Below are 21,269 nucleotides of genomic sequence, written 5' to 3'. Positions count from 1 at the left end.
AAATGTTCTAAGGAAAATGATAGCCAACATGCAGATACAGCAAGTTTTAAGTAAACATTTCTGCAAAACCTCAATGCCACTTAGACTTGTATCAGGATCCAACAAGAAAGCATTAATTACTGTTTACAAAAAAAAATTAGACAATGATAAAATGAGAAACAGTAATATTTTAAGTTTTTTTTTGCAAGACAGGTGTGAAAATTATACTCAGTAGAAGCAGGGATATCACAAGGCTTACCTTCAGCGTAAAAATTGTGATTGGCCCTCCCTCCCTACCCCTCCCAGCCAGGCGCGGATCCAAGGGGGGGCGATAGGGGCGATCGCCCCCCCCCTCACACCCAGGGAAGCAAAATCGATGATGTAGCCAAAAACATAAAGACCCGCGCAATGTCTTACATGAAACCGAAATATTGATTGCTGTGTGCCACATTGACACAGAGTAACTTCACTCTGGGCATGTTTCCTTCATCCTTCAACTTTTCAGCTGTCCTGAGCTCAAGGGAAAAGCGTGGCTTGGAATGTTGGAAGGGGGTGGCGGGCGACAAGCTGGGCTGTCCCGTTACTGGAGTGGAGGGTGGAGTGAGGAGAGTTGCAGTGCGACCACAACCAACCCCCCCTCCACAACTATACGCCGCACCAACAAAAATATAATTTTTCCGTGGGGTGGACACCCGGACTCTCCCAGTTTAAATACTTTTGAAACCTACATTCGCCCCCCCTGACATCAAACGCTGGATCCGCCCCTGCTCCCAGCTCCCACCCTCAAAATTCAATGAATGTAGCTGGCATTTTGTGTTGGATATGTGTACTTAATATGTCAAATTATAACTTTTTAAGTTAAATTTTATGAAATCCCATGCACTTACCAGTGTTTACTTAAGTTTATTTTTACAACCCCTATGCAAGCATGCTGCGCAAACTCAATAGAAACTGGGAAATGAAGATCATTATTGAGTACATGGTTGTTGATGATGAGTAAAAATCAAAATATTAGCAGATATTGTATAATTCTTTTTTTCTATTCACCTTTTATTTAAACTATTTTATAGTCCACGAAAATACTTGTCAGCTCATTCTGCACCCCTTCTTACCTGGTGCCAGCTCTTTTCATTTCTGCCCAGATTCGTCATTAAATATAAGCAGATAGTGGTCACGGTTATTGACAAAAATTACGGAAATAATGAATTAATTAATTATGGAATGAAAGTATGAATGATAAAATTATTTAAGAATGAATCAATCGGCATGTCACGACAACATCAAAGTCTTTAGAGACAGTAAGGAGTGATGATATGAGAATGAAGATTTGACGAAATGAACTGGTGGGTGAAACACAACAACCGACTGGCTCAGTGTAGACCCATATCCGCCACATTTCTCCGGTTCACCTCGGTAGGAGGCAAGTGATCTAAACCACTCGATCACCGCAGCAACTATGTTCGCGTGAGCGTCTCATTGGTCGACCAGACCTGCTCCTGCAGCGACAGGAAGTCATCCATGATCTTCTTCTTCTCCTCCGACACTGCCATGGCTTCCTGCATTTGCTGCATGTCCTGTTGCGTCTGCAACCACGTTCTCCTCTCACTCGGGTCTACGACAAAACAGCACACGTTCCATCAGTTGCTGTACATACCCTATGCCAATATGTCCCAACTAAATTTTCGAATCTCTACACCCAAATCATAAATCACTAAAATTTAGACTCACTACATACACTTTATTGACATTTTTTACATGTTTTGACGTGACAACTTCTAATAAATCGATAAACGCCGGATGCACGCACGAAAAAGTGACCCGTAACGCACATTGTCCCGTTACGCTGTGTCCCGTTACACTCATTGTACGCTTGCGCCGTATCTATCTCTCTTCCACTCGATTGGATCAACCATCGATTTGACTTTTTCGAGGCACATTAAACTTAAAACACTCCCATTCGTTTCCTACTTTTCCTATCATCGTCCTATCCTTCACAGAATAACACAGATTGGAAGAAGTTAAATAGCAAACATGTATAAAAGTTATAGTTAAAATCTTCTCTTCGTTAAAGTAATAAATATATTTGAATTAATGAGTGCAAATAAAAGTAAATTTATCAATTAAATTGTAGATTTCATTTCACTCCTTCTTTGTATCCATACAAAATAGTGATAATTCAATAAAAATGATTCAATTTTATTCATAAAAGTATGCAATCCAATCATTTCATCAATGTTTTTTTATGACGTCACGTTAAACTATCGTCCGTAAACCGACTTTACAGACAACCAATATTTTATCTACTAATTTATAATGAAAATCAACCAGTTTTATTCAATTTTTATACAACAGTGGATTCCCACTTATCTGAATCCCAATAATCCACAATCCCGACTAATCCAAATCCCCATCATCCCTGCCATGAAGCATTTTTGAACTGTAATAATATCCAGTCTCTCTCTCTTGCCCTGAAGTTCTCAAATCAGCCAGATTATAAACAAAACCCATATTTCATCACTTTCCTGCATTTTACAGCATTTTTTTGGTGTGTAACATCATAGCTATCTGAATACAGAATTGGTAGGAGTAATTTCGTGAAAGGAACGTAAGTCGAATGAACGGGAATGTTTAAACACGGAGCTACCATCTGTGGAAATCTCAGAAATCTTGAAAAGATGGCAGACCCGCGTGATTCATCCGTATATATTAACTTTTGTGAACAGAATTTCCACTGCGCATAAGTATTAAAAAAGTTAAAAAAAATACAGTCAAACCTTGATTAACCGTGGAAATTGGGGGGGGGGGGGGGGGGAATCAGTACAGATAAGCAAAAATTATGGGTAATCAAATTCGAATGTATTTAGGTCACATAATACAGCAAAATTTCGTAAGTAATCTAAACAAAACAAATGTACGAGTATTACTGACACTAATTATTAATTAATATGAGTTATATTTACAATTTGATATCCATAGGTGCGTGCAATTACACTTCACGGACTTGGTTTTTCCCTCCCAAAAAAAAAAGTTTAAATTTTAATCGAGAACCTAGTTAACCGAATGCCCGGTTAATAGGGGCACAAATAATCGAAGTTCTACTGTAATGACAAATTAAAAAAAAAGTTATAATCCTGGCATTACAATCTTTAGTTAACATTGAAATGAAGAGACAGTGCAGTGTTCATCATACTGTAGAGACATGTCAATCAATTAAGCATAAACAAATAAACAAACATATACTTGGTGTTATAATGTGCGTTTAAAAATGTTTCCGGTCAATATTTTGTTTTTACGGATGCTATGCTAAATTTTGTGTCTGAGTTTCATATTGTAAATATATTTGCAACACGAGAACACATAAATATGCTTATTACCGAGGTTAGATGTTACAAATCTCTAGCGAGTACTGAAGACTCGTTCATTTTTTTTAAATATATTTTTGTCATCCCATACAGCACCAATGCAGTATACTTAATTTTAATCTTATAAAATAAAAAAGAGTTAAATTTTTAAGGGTTTTATATAAAGCACTCAACTAACCTCCAGTATCAAGGGGTAACGTCTGAACAGGAGGCACATAAACTTGAACAGTAGAGACAGCATCTTGTGGCGTCTCCACGCTGTTGTCTTCACCAATATTTCTGTTCCAAGGAATCAGGTTCATCATTAATTTGAAAGTAAAAGCAAAAGGTAAGTTTTTTGAATGGTTTCTTGCATGGGAAAGATTGATTTAAGATGTTTTTTTTTTCTTTTGGACATTTTTAATAACATATTTTACACATTTTGGTAAATTCAAATTTATGGTAATATGTAATAGCTTCAAGGGAGCAGTTTTTTTGGCACTTAAGGTAATTAAATACCAGTATACAATTTTACTCTATTTACTCTATTTAAGAACCTAACATGTTAATTAATTTAAGTCTTCTAAAACATTTTTCCTTTAACTTTCTGCCTTATATTATATGAATACTAAAATAATATTATAAACTTTATTGAAGTTAACATATTCATCCAGAATGTGCAGACATTTCAAAAGCCGTTTGTCCAAGATACAAAACACTTTCCATTTTTTTGTTGGGGCAAGTCTATATTCTAAAAAATAAATTATTTCAGAGTGACATAATTCTGTAATCACAAGTAAACTAAGGCTACCAAAGCAAAAGTTGCCAAAAACAATTTTCATTTAAAAATCAGCTGAATTTTTTTTTTTAAAAAAAAAGGTAAAAACAGCACATTTATCATACTACATTCTCAAATTGGAGTTTTGCAGTTTAAGCCAATTAATTTATTGAAATTATAATAAAAATAACTATCATAATCAAAAAATTACCTCTAGAATAACATCCCTCGCTCATTCGCTGCTAACATCAAAGATGTCCTAACTGGGAATCCCATGATTCAATACTTCTTGCGTTAGAGAGTTTTCCAAAGACTCAGAGTCCTCCGGTCACAGAAGCAGGCTACAGGTGAAACTGTTTTTAATTTCAGCCTGTCGCGATATGAAATCACCAGTTTCTCCATTGATAATCGAAATCCTTAAAAAAAACTATTTTGGAAAACCCAGATTTTCGCAAGTGAAACAGTCATTGTTCCTTCGAAATATACCTAAAAAAAGGTGGTAGATGTTGCCCTTTAAGCCAGTGTATTTTTTTTTTTACGAGTATTACCGCTTCCTCTATTAACTATTTGCAGCAATGCTCCATACTTGTCACCGGTGGCGTAGCCAGAATTTGTGTATGGAGGGGTGTTAAGAAGCATGCCGCCCGCCCCCCACCCCCTGTATTAAAGCGGGGGGGGGGGGGGGGGGGTCCGGGCGTTCTCCCCCGGGGAAAATTTGGATTTTAAGGTGTAAAATAGTGCTATTTTAGCAGTTTTCGGTACTTAAGTTTAAATGTTGTAATGGTAAAAATTTTTTATTCATTTAATATGAAATTTGTTTGAGTGACAAATAAGAAATTAATTAAAGATATGGAGCTAAGGAGGGGGGGGGGGGGTTGAACCTCTAAAACCCCCCTACTCCCCCTGTTATTCCCGTCTGTTTCTCGGTGGCTCCGAGCCTTTTCGGGCCCGCTCACATCATTGCGTCAGGTTGGGCGGTTAGCGTCCTTCCCTGTGGAGGGGGCATCAGAGCCTTTTGGGTTTGGCCGGATGTGGGGCGAGACGCCGGCGACGCGCGGCACTCACGTGGCGACGCCGACGAGGGACCCGTCGGTGCCGAGGCAGACCAGGCGCCCCGCCGAGGGGTCCGCGGAGGCCGCCGCCACCCCTCCGGAGTGCCGGTGGTGGGTCGCGAACACACCCCGCCCCTCCAGCGAGGGCGGCCCGTACAGCCCCGTTGAGCCGTCAGCCCCGAACGACAGCAGGCAGGACTCCCAAGCCGACAGCCCGAACCTGCGCAGCTGGTGGCAGCTCGGCCCCACGTCGACCAGCTGAAGCACGGGGTCCGGCAAGGGCGCCGTTCGCGGCACGGGGGCGTCCTTCAGGCAGAAGGGGACGAACAGGGGCACCGCATCCGCCTGGAGGAACACACCGGGAGCGGAGAATCACCTTCGAGGCAAGCACGGTCAGGCACTCATGCCTAGCTTTGAACACATATACCGTATAGAAGTTGCGAGCGGATGGGATTTACTCTCCGTTTTTTTCAGGAGCGTATGATGAGCAGCTTGGGAACTTACACCGCCTGCAGTGCGCTGCCGCGTAACGCCCTGCATCGTCTTAGGTTGTTACTTGCACGTTAGAGCGCAGCACTGTCGCCCGCTGTCATTCCCCCCGCGCACACCTCCCACATCCATCATTCACTGCAGCTCGAGGTCGTTCAACGGGAGGGGGATAGGGGTGTTTGAAGAGTTTGACACTTGTCCGCTGGGGACCGCCACGAGTCGATGCCCTAGAGATGGTGGCGATTGCGGCGGTGAATTAACCAACTACCTCAAAACTGTATTAGAAATTTTAACCTGGGCTGGCGACTTCTATACAGTATATATATATTCAAAGTGCCTAGAGACTGGAAAAATTCACGGGTTCAATGACCTCCAGGATAGACTCCGCTATCCTCTACACACTCGGGCAAACACCAAATGTTCATCGGCCGCCGACTCCTGAGTCGTCTCGACTGGGCACTTCTACGGGTGAGGGGTCTCTAATTGGCCCTCATTACTCCAGATTAACAAATGAACCAACGGCAGAAGCACCACTAAGGTATAATTATTTGGATTGTAGCGTGTCACGAAATGAACCAGCAAATTTTTTCAGGTCTCTGCTTACGCCCCAGAGAATTCGGAAGTTTGCCATCGGGGTAAAGGTTCCGTATCATGCATCCCAAGTTTATCCCTTAATCCTTTTTGCATGATTGTATACCCTCCTGAGATCTTTAATTTTTAATAACTGTTAATAACTTTAATAACTTTTGATCAATTAATGCAAACCCTGTTAATACAAAACTATCATTAATACAAAGTGTTTTCACAGTCACTGTTATGTAATTCGTTTAATACAAAAGTATAGTTGTTTTTGTTTCAAGTGTAGGCAATTACATAATATAATAAAGGATGGCCAAAACAAATATTCCAGAATAATGTAAAGAAACAATGTGAAGTTTCAACTAAAATAATAGGTACTGATGCTATTACTTAGTTTCCTTTTAAGCTGGGGGAAAAAGCTTGGAAATGTTATTCTTCCAAATTTGATGGTAGTATGTCTTTTTGTAGGTATTAATACATATCTTAACTATATTATTCTGTCCCAATCCTTTTATGTGTGATACAGGAGAAAAAATTTTTTTTTGGAGACATGGGTGTAGTCATCCTAAAATTGTATTTTACAATCCCTAAAAAAAAAAAGTAAATTTTGATGCAGTATAATATTGTGTGCAAGTTTAAACTTAATTTGGATTTGAATTAAAAATTATATAACAGTTGTGATTAAATTTTGTAATAGTTTGGTTAATACAAACTTTTTATTGCAAAGTGACAAAATTATGGTCCCTTCAGGTTTGTATTATGGAGGTTCGACTGTAGATCAAATAATAATATGATACACAACAGGTACTTTACCAATCGCTGGTCAACTGAAGTATGAATGTAAGAAGGAAACACTAACGTTATGTACTCAGCGAGGTCGTTTGTGATGGAAAATCATGACTCAGATCAGGGATGCTGGGACAGAACTCGGCCATAACCAACAGTAAGATACCATCCCAGTATTTGCCTGGAGTGATTTTGGGAAACGATGGAAAAATGTAATCAAGTTGACCAGACGAGGATTCGAACCTGGGTTCTATAAAAAGCGAGATCAGTTTTTGTATGTCTGTGACCGATAATTTCTGTAATAAAAATGAATATACCCATGGCGATTGGTTGAACGATATACAAGTTGATGTGTTGCAGCGCCATCTAGTAGAGAGTTACAGAATAAATTAATAGCATAAACTCCTTCTCCGTGAAAAAAAACTTTGATGTGCCAACTTTCATGATGATCGGTCAAATGGTGCAGGAGTTTATAAATCTCAGATATATATATACCAACATCCAAAATGCAAATTAATACATCATGAAGTACTGAAAGCCAATTAAAATAATTAAATTTATCAGCATTTCAACAAAATTTAACACATATGTATCACAAAAATGTAATCTTTTAATGAAATTAATTCAATTAATGTAATTTACCCTAAATTTAAGTTTGTACCAAAACGGATTGTGAAAAATTGATTTTACTTTTGCTTGAGCTTCCTATTTTTTATTACATTATTATAACCCTGTTTTAGATTCCTGGCATTGGTACATTTTTTACAACACATAAACTTCTTGCAGATTTATTTTTATTCTGAAGATTTCTATACAAGATGAGCTGATTACAAATTATTTTACTGTAAAAAGTGCATTGTGTATCAGTCTAAATGGCACTGTTTTGGTGAAATCAGTATTAAGAAACAACATAGTGTCATATTTGTTGAATGTCTATGAATAAAACCAAAATCTCATGTTTAAAAAGGAATTTGTCATAAAAATAAAACCGCAAAACCTTGTATATTTAATTATTGGAGTTGTAATTCACGGTGGATGGAACCCAGCGTTGCCTCGGTGGAAAGCAATTCGACACTCGGACGCCCGGGACCACTCACGCTTCCGTCGTCCAGCAGCCGCAGCAGGTGCACCTGCTTGGACCCGCGCGGCACGGCGAAGACGCTCAGGTCGCCGGAGGGCACGGCACACAGCCGCACGTAGTCACCGCAGAGGTGCGCGACGCCACGCGGGCCGAAAACGCGGGACTCGGCCGACTTGCGGTAGACCGCCACCTCGCGGCCCGCGCCGCGGAACGGCCGGGAGGCCAGCAGCGCGAGCAAGAGCACGGCATCCTTGCCCCCGTCCAGGAGAGCGTAGTCGGTCACCGGCCCGGCCGCCTCCACGCGGGACAGTACCTCCACCCTCTGGCCCGCGTGATCCTTCACACATGACGTAACGACCCTTCACATGTGACAGCCACCCTTTACACGCAACAGCAATCCTTCCAATGCCACAGCCACACATCACACACGATAAAGACCCTTCACATACCACAGCCACCCTTTACACACGATATCAATCCTTCCAATGCCACAGCCACACATCACACACGATAAAGACCCTTCACATACCACAGCCACCCTTTACACACGACAGCAATCCTTCCAATGCCACAGCCACACATCACACACAATAAAGAACCTTCACATACCACAGCCACCCTTTACACACGATATCAATCCTTCCAATGCCACAGCCACACATCACACACGATAATGACCCTTCACATACCACAGCCACCCTTTACACACGACAGCAATCCTTCCAATGCCACAGCCACACATCACACACGATAAAGAACCTTCACATACCACAGCCACCCTTTACACACGACAGCAATCCTTCCAATGCCACAGCCACACATCACACACGATAAAGACTCTTCACATACCACAGCCACCCTTTACACACGACAGCAATCCTTCCAATGCCACAGCCACACATCACACACGATAAAGACCCTTCGCATACCACAGCCACCCTTTACACACGAAAGCAATCCTTCCAATGCCACAGCCACACATCACACACGATAAAGACCCTTCACATACCACAGCCACCCTTTACACACGATAGCAATCCTTCCAATGCCACAGCCACACATCACACACGATAAAGACCCTTCACATACCACAGCCACCCTGTACACACGACAGCAATCCTTCCAATGCCACAGCCACACATCACACACGATAATGACCCTTCACATACCACAGCCACCCTTCACAAGTGACAGCCACCCTTTACACACGACAGCAATTTTTCCAATGCCACAGTCACACTTCACACACGATAACGATCCTGTATGTACCACAGAAACGCTACACATGCAACAGTCATCAGTCAAATACCACTGCATCCTTTCACATGCAACTGTGATCCTTTACACACGAAGCAGCCCTTCACATGTGACAGTGATCCCTACACACCACAGTGAGTTGACCCTTCACATGTAAATGCTACCCTTCACATAGGACAGTGATCCTTCACGTACCACAGTATCCCTACACATGAAACATCCATTATTTAAATACCACTGCATCCTTTCACATGCAACAGCCCATCCTTTAAATACCACTGTAACCCTACATATGCTACAGCAATCCTTCAAATACCACTGCATCCTTTCACATGCAACAGCTACCCTTTCACATGTGACAGCAATCCTTCATAATCGACAGCCATAAAAACCATCATGATCGGCCTGGGGTTTCAAACCTGGGTTCTATGGAATACGAGTTAGTGACCAAACACCATGAAATTAATCTAAAAAAAACACACACTATCTAAAAATTTGAAATTTCAAAACCATGTGAAGTGGATACAAGACACTCGACATCACCTCCAGGAGAAAGAGCCATCCTTTCTTCTTCGCAGCAGCCACCATGAGCCGGCCGGATGTGGTAAACTGAACATCATCCAAACGCTCGCTGCACAGCCACACCTGGTCCATTACCTGCCGTAACATCAACCACATCCCAAGTTTATCCCTTGATTTTTTTTTTTTGCATGATTGTATACCCTCCTGAGATCTATAATTTTTAATAACTGTTAGTAACTTTAATAACTTTTGATCAATTAATACGAACCCTGTTAATACAAAACTGTCATTAATACAAAGTGTTTTCACAGTCACTGTTATGTAATTCGCTTAATACAAAAGTATAGTTATTATGATATGCATACAAAGTTATTTTTGTTTCAAGTGTAGGCAATTACATAATATAGTAAAGGAACATAGTAAGTGAACATGACGAGTCGGGGTGTGTCAACAACCTATACCCCAAAACTTAAAAAAAAAAAAAAAAAACAATTAGGAACATTAAAATGATCATGTTCATGAATCATGACTTCCCGTAGTTTGGTGTTCGATGGTCCGGCACCAGCAAGGAATGTACGGACTCGGCGCGGCCCGGGATTATTCGAGAGCATACAGCACGGTCCGGAAGCGTTCAACACAGTTTGGGATACCTCGGAAGTGATTGGCGGCGCGCTTCCTGTCTCCTCAGTAGAACTCTGGAGTTTCTGACGGCAGAACTTTACGCCATTTTCTCGTACATCCCATAGTTGGATATTGGGATGAATTAGTACATCACATACAATATGTGATTAAAAGTGTAATTTGAAGTCTCATGCGAACATTCAATAAACATGTTTTCAAAATATCTTCTTAAAACCACAGACAAGTGGCAAACATTCTAACACAGGGCAGAAATGAAAACATGTCACTTTAGTCACATTAGTCGAAAATAAAGTTTTGACCTGTATTTGTGCTGAAATGTTTATCCTTATGTTCTTGGTAAACAATATTTGGTGCCAAACAGATGTACTTGCTCTATAAATACAGCAAACATATAGCTTGTATCGATGACGACACCTAGTTTCTCAATATCTTTCTGCAGCAAACAACATATCGCTCATACAAGAGAGCATTATTTTTGCTTTGTTTATGTGTATATGTAGACTATCGCCGTAAAAAAAAAGCACGAGAAAATTATGGTGTCACGGGAATTCGCTGGTTAGTGATTTTATAGCGTTTAGTCACCTATAAACATGTTTATAGCATTTATTCGCAGCTATAGCCTTTAACTGCCATTCCATCATCTCTATATAGGCATTTAGAGATAGAGAAAAGACACAAATTTGTCAATGAACCTAAATCACTTGTTCGGTTCAAAAATTTCAAACTTCGTTCAGCACAACTTAACGTAGATATATTTATCAATCATTTTAACCTGAAAATTTTAAGCTCCGATGCAGGAAATTCGAGAACTGGCGGTACCTACCTGCGGCTCTGCCGGATTATGCAAGCTGATGAAGTCGAGAGCACCGTCAGGTCTGCTCAGAACCACGTACGGCACGATGGGATTGGGCGAAATCGCCAAGTACTGGTGATTCAAGTGAACAGCAGCAACCTGCGAGACAGAGGCAACAGGCCATGCAGTGCTACCAGCTCTAGAAGACTGAATTCCCTTTTATTCAGCTCAGCTTGAACTACCTGTATGGCTCACACTCACGCGTATTCAGTCATGTAACAGTCAATGACATTACAATTTTGAACTAGAATGTTTAATTTTTTAAGTTTGTAGCTTTTTCTCAATTGTACTTCAAAAGAACCGCACAAAAAAAACTCATTCAGCTAAATATGCAAAAACAATGCGAACAATGAAAATTGAGACCAGACACTTGTCCCTCTATTCGAGAGCTTTCGCTTCTTTGGGAAGGGCGCAAAATAGAGGCCAAGACATTCTGAGTCTCAGTGGCTACCTCGCCACAAAGCAAAGCAGCTGAGCTATGGGAGACAGAGATGCCTAGCTTCACGTCTCACTCAGAGGTCTTGACAAGGTAGGGGTACGACCAGGTCAACAGTTGGTAAAAGACATGTCGTAACTACAACCAGTGGATAACCATTATTGTACTCAAAGAACACAGTAGCAGTAACTGGCCCCCTTGACTCATCCTGACTACTGCCCCTATAGTGCCAATCGAGTCGAGGGAAAGCGAAAACGGGATACGGAACTTACTGTGGGCCTGTGCGAAGCTTTGATTAAGCGAATATTTTTTTCCTCGGATCTCGACTCCTTCGAATACTAAGGATTTGATGGGATTTGATGGGATTTGAGGATTTGATTGGCCCCCCCATCTCTAGTTAATACAAACCTCGTTACTGCAAAGTAACAAGAATACTGGTCCCCTTCGGTTTTGTGTTATCGCGGGTTTGACTGCGTCGATCGACGCACAGGTTCGTTGCTCGCAACACTGCGCGGCGGATGACTCACAGCTGCGCCGGAGGCAGTTTCCCACACGGTCAGCAAGCCGTCCCGGCCGACGGCGAGGCAGTGCTCTCCCGTGGGCAGCAGCACGCACGACAGGACGAAGCTGCAGCCGTACTGCTGTACGGCCAACAGCTCCGATCCGCGCTCTGTCTCCGTCTGAAGCTGGTACAGCACAGCCTGCAGCCACCACAATAATGCCGATCGACTTGAAATGTGAGGCGTTGGGTGTGTGACCATGCACAGAGTAGTTACACTGTTTCAGAATTTCTGTGGGAAAAAAAAAAAAAACATTTATTTTTACAAATGTCAAAACATACCTGTAGGTCTGACCCGAAAGATAGGATAGTTTTAATAAGATGTTGTAACAACCCAGATTACAGCCTTCCTCATACAATCCAGTAAGCATGATTTGTTATAAATGTTTTTGTCAAATTTCAGGTTAGATGTAAATTTTTTTTCCTTTCGAAGTCATTGTGAACGTGATTCTCCGGGTTTATTGTTTTTATTTTTAAAATTCATAAGTTTATTTTTCTAGTAAAATTTTTTGCTGGTCTCTTTGTGTGTGGGAGGGCATGTGGACGTAATTCTCCTTCGTTTTTTTCCACGACCGAGGCTTTGTTTCACACGCTAGGCGTGTGAGTCACGGTCACGGGGGAGTGCGAGAAAGAGAGACAAAATCGCTGCGTCTTGGGAACAGAAGCAAGCATTTCGTTGGGCCTCTGTTGCCAGGCACTGTGATTGGCTGAAGATTACGTCAGCGAGCCCAGAACACTGCCCGCACAAAGGGAAGGAAGGCTGTAAAAATTCAGTCATTGTCCGAGCACCAGACCGGGTAGTCACTGTCCGAGCACCGGACCGGGTAGTCATTGTCCGAGCACCGGACCAGGTAGTCATTGTCCGAGCACCAGGCAGAGAGGTCGTTGTTCGGGCGGCGGGCCGAGCAGGCCTTGGCCGAGCGATGGCTCATGTTTTTTCTTCTTTAAGGAGGTACCGTTAAATTTTATTTATGTGTGCTCTGTTGTACAGAACATAGTGTGATTTTTACATAAATAAATAAAACAGGTAATACATCGAACTTTGTGAATAAATTTCTTCTCTCTCCGTGACCTGTAGCATGTACGTTCCACTCATCACCTAATTTGAGCTAGCCGGAGGTGGTGAGTGGTGACAAGGTAACTATTTCAGCAGCAGATGGAAATCAAGGCCACACAATTAATATATATATATATATTTTTTTTTCAGTGGACCACTGCTAAAATTCTAGTTCCAATAATATGGGGTTATTAGGAACGCATACAGGACAAAAGAATGAAAATTCAAGACGTGACGGACACCCCCTAATGATAATGCATTTAAAATTCAAGGCAGCGCCATATATTTACGAAGTTCAAAACTGAACTGTTATTAGCACCATTAGTTTGCTAGCCGCCATGAGCTGCACTAAGCTCTGTCCTATGATTTTCTGTTATAAAAATGAATTTACCCTTTTTTTCACTCCGTTAGGGATGGAATTTCATAGTAATATGTGGATTATGTGTTAATCCAGGTTATGAGCTAGCTGTATGCCAAACCTCATCCAAACCCATTCAGCGGTTCGAGCGTCGTCGTGGAGTTAACAAACATGCACACAAACTTTCGCTTTTATAATGTAAGTAGGATAACATGTTGAAAGTACAATATCTTGCGGGAATGGTAACAGGATAGGTATAAAGAAAAACATTGACCTAGTATCCTTCAGAGGTTACCAGTGTTGAATTGTTTTTAGTTTACTTTATTTCCTGTAATAATTTTCTTTGAATCTTTGTCCTCGAATATTGAATCCTTCCAATACTAAGTATTTAATCGTACATATTTGAGAATTTTATTGGCCCATCCCTAGTTAAGATAGAATCCCATAAAATGTGGGCCGTAACTATAATCAAACAGAACAATGTTTCCAACGGAAAGGCGGTTGCTCTCACCCGATCGGACATGCACAGGAGGACGTCCGTGTGTGCCAAGCTTCCCAGTCTGACCATCGGCTCCGCTGGCTTCACAGCCCACAACTGCGTCCAGCCGTCCGCGGTCCGCTTCAAAAACTACAGCCAAAAAAATTGTGTCTACGTAGCTACACACTTGAGGGTTAAAACTTTGAAAACCTACAGCTTTTTATTATAACGTCACACATGTCACACGTCACAGCACGTTCACACGGCACAATAAGAGAATTAATGAATTAATTAATTATGTATGACGTCTCGTCAACATCCAGGTCCTCATGATGAATGGTGACGAGATGAGAATGGACAGGTTGTCCAAAAAAATTCTTTAATTAAAAATTCCTTTTTCCTGACCTAAATTTCAAACCCAGTAATATTAAAAAATTGGTTGGTTGTAAAGTCGGTTTACGGACGATAGTTTAACGTAACAAGGTCATAATAAAACATTGATGAAATGATTGCATACTTTTATGAATAAAATTGAATCATTTTTATTGAATTATCACTATTTTGTATGGATACAAAGAAGGAGTGAAATGAAATCTACAATTTAATTGATAAATTTACTTTTATTTGCACTCATTAATTCAAATATGTGTATTACTTTAACGAGCAGATTATTTTAACTATAACTTTTATACATGTTTGCTATTTAACTTCTTCCAATCTGTGTTATTCTGTTAAGGATAGGACGATGATAGGAAAAGTAGGAAACAAATGGGAGTGTTCAAGGATAATGTGCCTGGAAAAAGTCAAATCGATGGTTGTTCCAATCGAGTGGAAGAGAGAAAGATGCGGCGCAAGCGTACAATGAGCGTAAAGGGACACGGCGTAACGGGACAATGTGCGTAACGGGCACTTTTTAGTGCGTGCAGCCGGCGTTCATCGATTTATTAGACGTTGTCACGTCAAAAATTAAAAACTGAGATGGTAGTGGTAGTGCCTAATTATTGATTAAATTTCGTAACACGAATGTAGATAAACCTGAAAACTGACCCTAATAAGGTGACATTGCATGAGCCCCTCGATAGAGCCCAATGAGGTGCGTCCGTTCTCTACCCCCATCTTCTCATCGAACTCCCTGGGTCTGTGTGCATGCGTATGAATGTGCGCAAACCAGCATTCAAACTAGCACACCAGTCTCGAGGGTTGGCAGCAGTGCCAGTGCAGAGCAAGGGTGGTGTTTATATACAGCAGACTCTTGAAGGAATCATCGCTACGTAGTTTTATATAACATTCAAACAGGTTGTGTACAATTACATGGTGAACCAATTACTAGACTTTTACAGGACCTTTCAATAAAATTTTTCTACATGTTTGTTTCATCAAAAGGTGATATTTTAATTATATCTACGTAATGTGTATGTGTGTGTGTGTGTGTAAACATGAGCCAATATCATATTACATTTCCTACCAATCACAGAACGTACAGATTTTTAAGTTGGAAAGCTAACTAAAACTTTTCAGAGATTATTTTCACATGATTAAGTGGACAGTCACCAAATATGTATATATTTATATCTGATGTGCCACTATGAACTGAAGTGGGGCATCAAATAACCGAGTGAGAGTAACCAAAAAGCTACTGGAGATTAAAGTTTCTACACTTTGAGCACCACAGCTGTATATATTTAGTGTGACATTTTCACGGTTTTATCCATGGCTTTTGGAGACTTCCGAGACCTGCGGACACAATGCTACAAGTGTATCACCGACTGTCTGGACATGGGCGTCGCAAGGATATATTTTTTAGAGGGGACTTCAATTGATTTAGTGTTGAGGAATATCCATCCCCTGGAAAAAAGCGGGGGGCCCGGGGGTCCTCCCTCGGGAAAATTTGGGGTTTGAAGGTGCAAAAAGGTGGATTTAAGGCATTTTTCTTTCCTAAATATTCTAATTATAGTTGGTTGCAATATATAATTTATTTTTTTATAAAAAATATTTTCAGAGAACAAATTTGTAAAAACACAGTTAAACATATCTGTATTCGATAACGGACCTGATTTTTATTTTACACAAATATCGAATTAAAAAGTGCTCACATTACCACAATTGGACTAAATGCACCATGCGCAACATATGGGTTGTACCACAGAGATCATATTTTTAATATAACTACGAAACTAAATATATCATTGGAGGGGACGAAATTGAACACTTTTATTATTGGGGGGGGGACACCCATGGTCTGGAACTGGTTTAAGCGGCTGGCTACCTGCAGGGACGCGTCCGGGCCGGAGAGCGCGAGGCCGCCCTTGAACCAGGCCACAGCGGGCGTCGCCCCCGCGTCCTCCCCGCTCCACTGCAGCGACAGCAGCGCCTCCTGGCCGTCCCGCTCGACCTGGGCACAAGCGAGGGGCACGCCCCGTCGAGGTAGGCCCTCGTCTGTTTCGCAAGCGCGTGACATCAGCACGAGACCACGTTGCTCAGCGGGCCAAGAAAAAAATGTATGTGGCTCGTGCTTAGAGACCTGAAAAAATTCGCGGTTTCGTATGGCCTTCAGCATAAGACTGCGCATACCCCCTGTACACTCGGGGCAAACGACGCAAGTTCGTTGGCTGCCGACTTGTGTAAGTCGTCTCGGCTGGTTTGTCTGTGATTCGATCCTTCTTCGGTTGAGGGTTTATAACTGGTTGAGATTCGTCCAGATGAGCAGTAAGCCAATAGCGAAATTATCTAAGATGTATGTGTGTTTGAATTCTAGCCTATCACCGAATGAATCCGCGAATTTTGCAGGTCTCTACTCATGCTGGATGCACTCATTAACAAGCGCATCTCAAACAACAGTTGAAGATGAACTGCCTCAATTTGGAAACCCTACTTGGAAAGGTCTTTCCATTACATCATCCCTCTACAAAATCTCTGAAAGTTTTGGGATGCAGATACAAAACTCTAGGAACCAGTCTTACAGTCTTTTGCTTATTTAGATTATTTATCACACCTCGTGCAGCGGAATTCCTTTAAAATTTATGTGATTCGTCTTTTTTTATATAGTGAGAACTTAAAAGTCATTTGCATCTTTACCATTCTAAGTAAATGAATGCCTCGAAAACAAGCTATAATTCACTGCCTGAAATGTAAACATTGCTTGCCATCATCACTTGCAGATAACAGCACAAAAGAACTGCTCTTATAAAAGCAAAATAATCCTAAACCCTGGTTTTGGACCTGATTCTCGACAAGGAATGTTATTAAAATATTGCCCATCTTGTTCGAATTCACTGAAAAGTTAACACTATAAAATTTCCTTACATGTTAGAAGTTAATACTTCTATGGCATTACTAAAATATCAACCTGAAACATTTTAAAAACACATAACACTAAGTATATGTTGGTATATTTGTTTTTGCTTAAACGACTGAAATCAATCTGTAAATACTTCCTTCAAAAATACCTAAACCTTAATGAGCTGATTCATCATCATCATCATCATTATGTAAAACTATTATATTATTAAATTATTAAAAAAAGTACACAAAACTTTCCCGGGGCGAGATTATAACTACATCTCCTGAGATCAACAAAACCGTACTCTATCCTGTGCTACTAAGCCTATTGGGAATTATGAAGGAGAATGTGTACTATAATCATTGCAATGCCAGTTTTCTTATGTATTTTAAAACGTGAAATTACTTTTCACTATGACCATTTTATTTTACCAAATGAATCCCAGGGCAGTTTCACCATCACAAAGTTACATTTGACATATCAATATGTTTGGTACGTCCCTTAATATTTACGAAAGTTAACCGCACACTGGTTTACGTCGCTACACATGTGGTCCGCCATCTGTTCATCCACTTCCGTTTCCATTTTTCCCGTGATCACTCCCAGGGGCGCAACAACTAAATTTCCAAAGGGGGAGCAATATACCTATTTATAAAGAATTATCGATCCCCCCTATTGAAAGGGGGGGTCCGGGTGTCCTCCCCCAGGGAAAATATTGTATTTCAAGGTGGAAAATGGTGCTATTTAAGAAGTTTTATTATCTAAAAATCGATTACACAGCACTTTCTTTGCCCCCGTTTTCCCCCACTTCAAGGTTTCAGAGGTTGTTGCGCCCCTGATCACTCCTGCAGAGAGTTGAGACGTTGAATGCACCGACCGAGTAGACGTTCCCCGCCACGTCGACCACCAGCAGCTCCTCCGGGGCCCAGGCCAGCCCGCAGTGGCGCGCCTGTCCCGGCAGGGCGACCACCCGCCTCGTGAGCCCGCACAGCTTGCCGCTCACGCCCACCTCCCACAGCAGCAGGGGGCCCGGTCCCGCCGCCTGGCACACCGTGGTGGGCCAGCCGAGCCCGCACCTGCCCCGTACAGCAGGGAGTGAGGGCTGGTCGGCAGGACCTTCGCCGTTGATTTTCATGTAATTCCTTCGCTACGGGAAAAAAATTGATAAATGCAAAAAACTAGAAATAAAGAACGAAAAAAAAAATTTACTTCTTATTTTGCATTTATGAATTTTTTCCCGTGATATACGGTGCAAAACTGCGATGGCATAAGTCCAGTTCCCCCGTTGCATGAATCATCTAAAGAACGTAAAGGACCATAACTCTTTTGCTGCGGAAAAACGGAAGTGCAAATTTTTACCCAAGGAAGCGTAGCAGTCAGCACCGAGAAGTCAACAGCTGCTGGCAAGAACAAAAAAAAAAAAAATGGAGAAATAACACACATATGTAAATACACGTTTTCAGAGAGAGAGAGAAAGAGAGAGAGAAACCAGATAGAGTGCAGTTTGGGCCCGCGCCGTAGATTTTTCCTGAAAACGTTGGGGTGAAATCAAAAGAATTGCTTCGTATTAAATACGTAATAAATTATCAAGCTTTTAACTAATTTAATTAATTTCCATTTTTTTATTAATTTTGGTCCTAGTAGTGCTTCGCGAGCTCTTCGCAATGACACCCGAATCAATGTCCTAGCTAAACAATGACACCAATTGATACAAAGTTAATTCGTAATAATCACGTGCATGCACCTACGCAGGTACAATGACGACACATCCTAAACAAATAAGTGCATGACAAACACATACAGACATGATCCATCTGTTGCGGGCTCAACCGTACGCACACAGGGTGGGCCAGCCCTTGTCACTCCATTCAAGGTCACAGACACAGTTTTATTTTGCTTGGTGTTTGGTGTGTGAACTTGTACGAAGGAGTAAGCCGGTGGAAAATCGGTAAATTTTATGTTGAATACTTTAATTCACGAGATAAAAATTGAGGCTGTGTATTTGGAATAACCGTCCCTAAAGTCTATAAAAAAAAAATATAGGGATTTAAGGAAGCAGGCATAAGTGCACTGTCAACATCATTCACATGTGCAAACGCGTGAACACCAGCAGAAACAACTGCGTTCCAGCAAAACACGAACACGAGCGCGGGGACAACCGAAGAGGCCCGACGAGGTCACCTGAGCGACTGTTCCAGGTGCACTAGGCCGCTCTCCTGCCACGCCAGCCGCTCGCCCTTCCGCCAGGACCACACGGTGACCGCGAACTTGGGGTACGCGCTCAGGGACACCGCAAGGTCCGTCTCCGTCAGCACCAGCGACAGGTAGCCCCCGCCGCTCTTCCCTTCGCACACACGCGCCCAGCTACATACCAGAAACGTCGACTGCATGGGCCGTCCAAAAAAACCAAGGGCCCGGGAGTACATTACTTAATGTACCACTTTTTAACTCCATTAAATATACACATATATACTGTAAACCAGTGGTTCCCAAACGTTTTTAGCAGCTGGCGACCCACCTTTCCTTATAGGAATACCTCCACGGTCTATCGGTCCACGGTGGAGTAAAAAACCTTATTTGTATCGTATCCCTTCCTTACAGGCGCATAGGAACCGGGGGGGGCGACCCAGGCGACTGCCCGGCCATAACATTTCATGGCCGGGCAAAGTGATGGTTTTGTCCGGCCATAGCATCAGATGAACAAGAGGCATTGTCTTCATTGCAATGCTAAGTGGTTTTGTGGGATTTTCATGTCTGTGCGTTACTTTATTCTTAAAATAAATTAAGACTTTTTGATAAGTTTACAGGCACAATAAATACGGCAACTGTTCTTATTTTCTTCTAAATATTCACGTTTCACAGTGCTGATAGCGGAAATATTGTGGTATATAAGACCAGTAAATGTTTTCGCTCGTTGCAGTAGCTTACGCTCCGTTTTTGTCCACCCTTGTCTACCTGACCTTCAGACCCTTGCATTCACCCCGCCTAGTTTCTACCTAATGGCAACGACCTGACGTGCAGAGCGCTTTCCACATCAGTCATCATTCAACAGCTGTACGTCTTGCTTTTAAGTACAAGAAACTTTGTGAGCCGTACTACAGAACTGTTTAAAATAAACTTATTTATCTGTAGTATCGTGAGTGAGTAGTGCGGAATGGCAGTGATGAAAAGCATTTAGGGTTTAAGGAGAAAATTTATAACAGTATTTTAATTTTTGCGGCGTACAATGACTCAGAAAAGCATCAACTTTTTCTTCAACAACCGTTCTGCACAGTCCTGCAGTTCATCACAACCACCGCCTAAAAAGCAGTGCACATTAGGCTGTAATGCCTGTGAAGACAAAGATCCTAAAGAAGAGTTGGATTCCTTTAACTCAGGTATTACTTTTGAGCAGTTTAGACTGAGACGAATTTTTACATGATCCCGAAAACCATATGTAATATACCTATTTAACATTAAAGTTTAGTATGTCGGTACATTATTTTTTTCCGCTCGTCGCTCGTGATTATTCCATCAAGTAATAAAAAAATTTCTTGGAATCTACAAATCATTGAACAAGGATTTATCAAGCAGATTTGCAGTTATTTTTAAGCATCTTATCTCGCCTATTCTGTGGGGTTCGCATTTTTTACTTATTCTTAAGGGGAGTCCGACAGTAAAAAAATTAAAATATTGACTTTTCTAATTTTGAATACCAAAATAAAATTTCGACTTTCCTGAATAAAATGATATGAGTGTTATT

The 21,269-nt window shown here is 41.5% G+C and overlaps 1 protein-coding gene across 1 annotated transcript in view; it reads right to left on the bottom strand.

Annotated features, from left to right (window-relative positions):
* LOC134540305 (uncharacterized) overlaps positions 1–21,269 on the bottom strand; it is a 404,904-nt gene that overhangs the window by 9,061 nt on the left and 374,574 nt on the right. Inside the window, exons 5-15 of the mRNA XM_063382964.1 lie at positions 19,709–19,871; positions 18,405–18,603; positions 16,514–16,639; positions 14,281–14,397; positions 12,323–12,496; positions 11,330–11,458; positions 9,886–9,999; positions 8,102–8,422; positions 5,164–5,495; positions 3,520–3,620; positions 1,470–1,591 (exon numbers count right to left, since the gene is read on the bottom strand). Coding sequence (XP_063239034.1) covers positions 1,470–1,591; positions 3,520–3,620; positions 5,164–5,495; positions 8,102–8,422; positions 9,886–9,999; positions 11,330–11,458; positions 12,323–12,496; positions 14,281–14,397; positions 16,514–16,639; positions 18,405–18,603; positions 19,709–19,871 — 1,898 coding nt within the window. The remainder of the gene's footprint in view (positions 1–1,469; positions 1,592–3,519; positions 3,621–5,163; positions 5,496–8,101; positions 8,423–9,885; positions 10,000–11,329; positions 11,459–12,322; positions 12,497–14,280; positions 14,398–16,513; positions 16,640–18,404; positions 18,604–19,708; positions 19,872–21,269) is intronic.

Source organism: Bacillus rossius, chromosome 16, assembly GCF_032445375.1.
Source record: "Bacillus rossius redtenbacheri isolate Brsri chromosome 16, Brsri_v3, whole genome shotgun sequence".
NCBI classification, from domain to species: domain Eukaryota; kingdom Metazoa; phylum Arthropoda; class Insecta; order Phasmatodea; family Bacillidae; genus Bacillus; species Bacillus rossius.
Note: the sequence above shows the minus strand (reverse complement) of the source record. Positions and strands in the feature narration are given on the sequence as shown.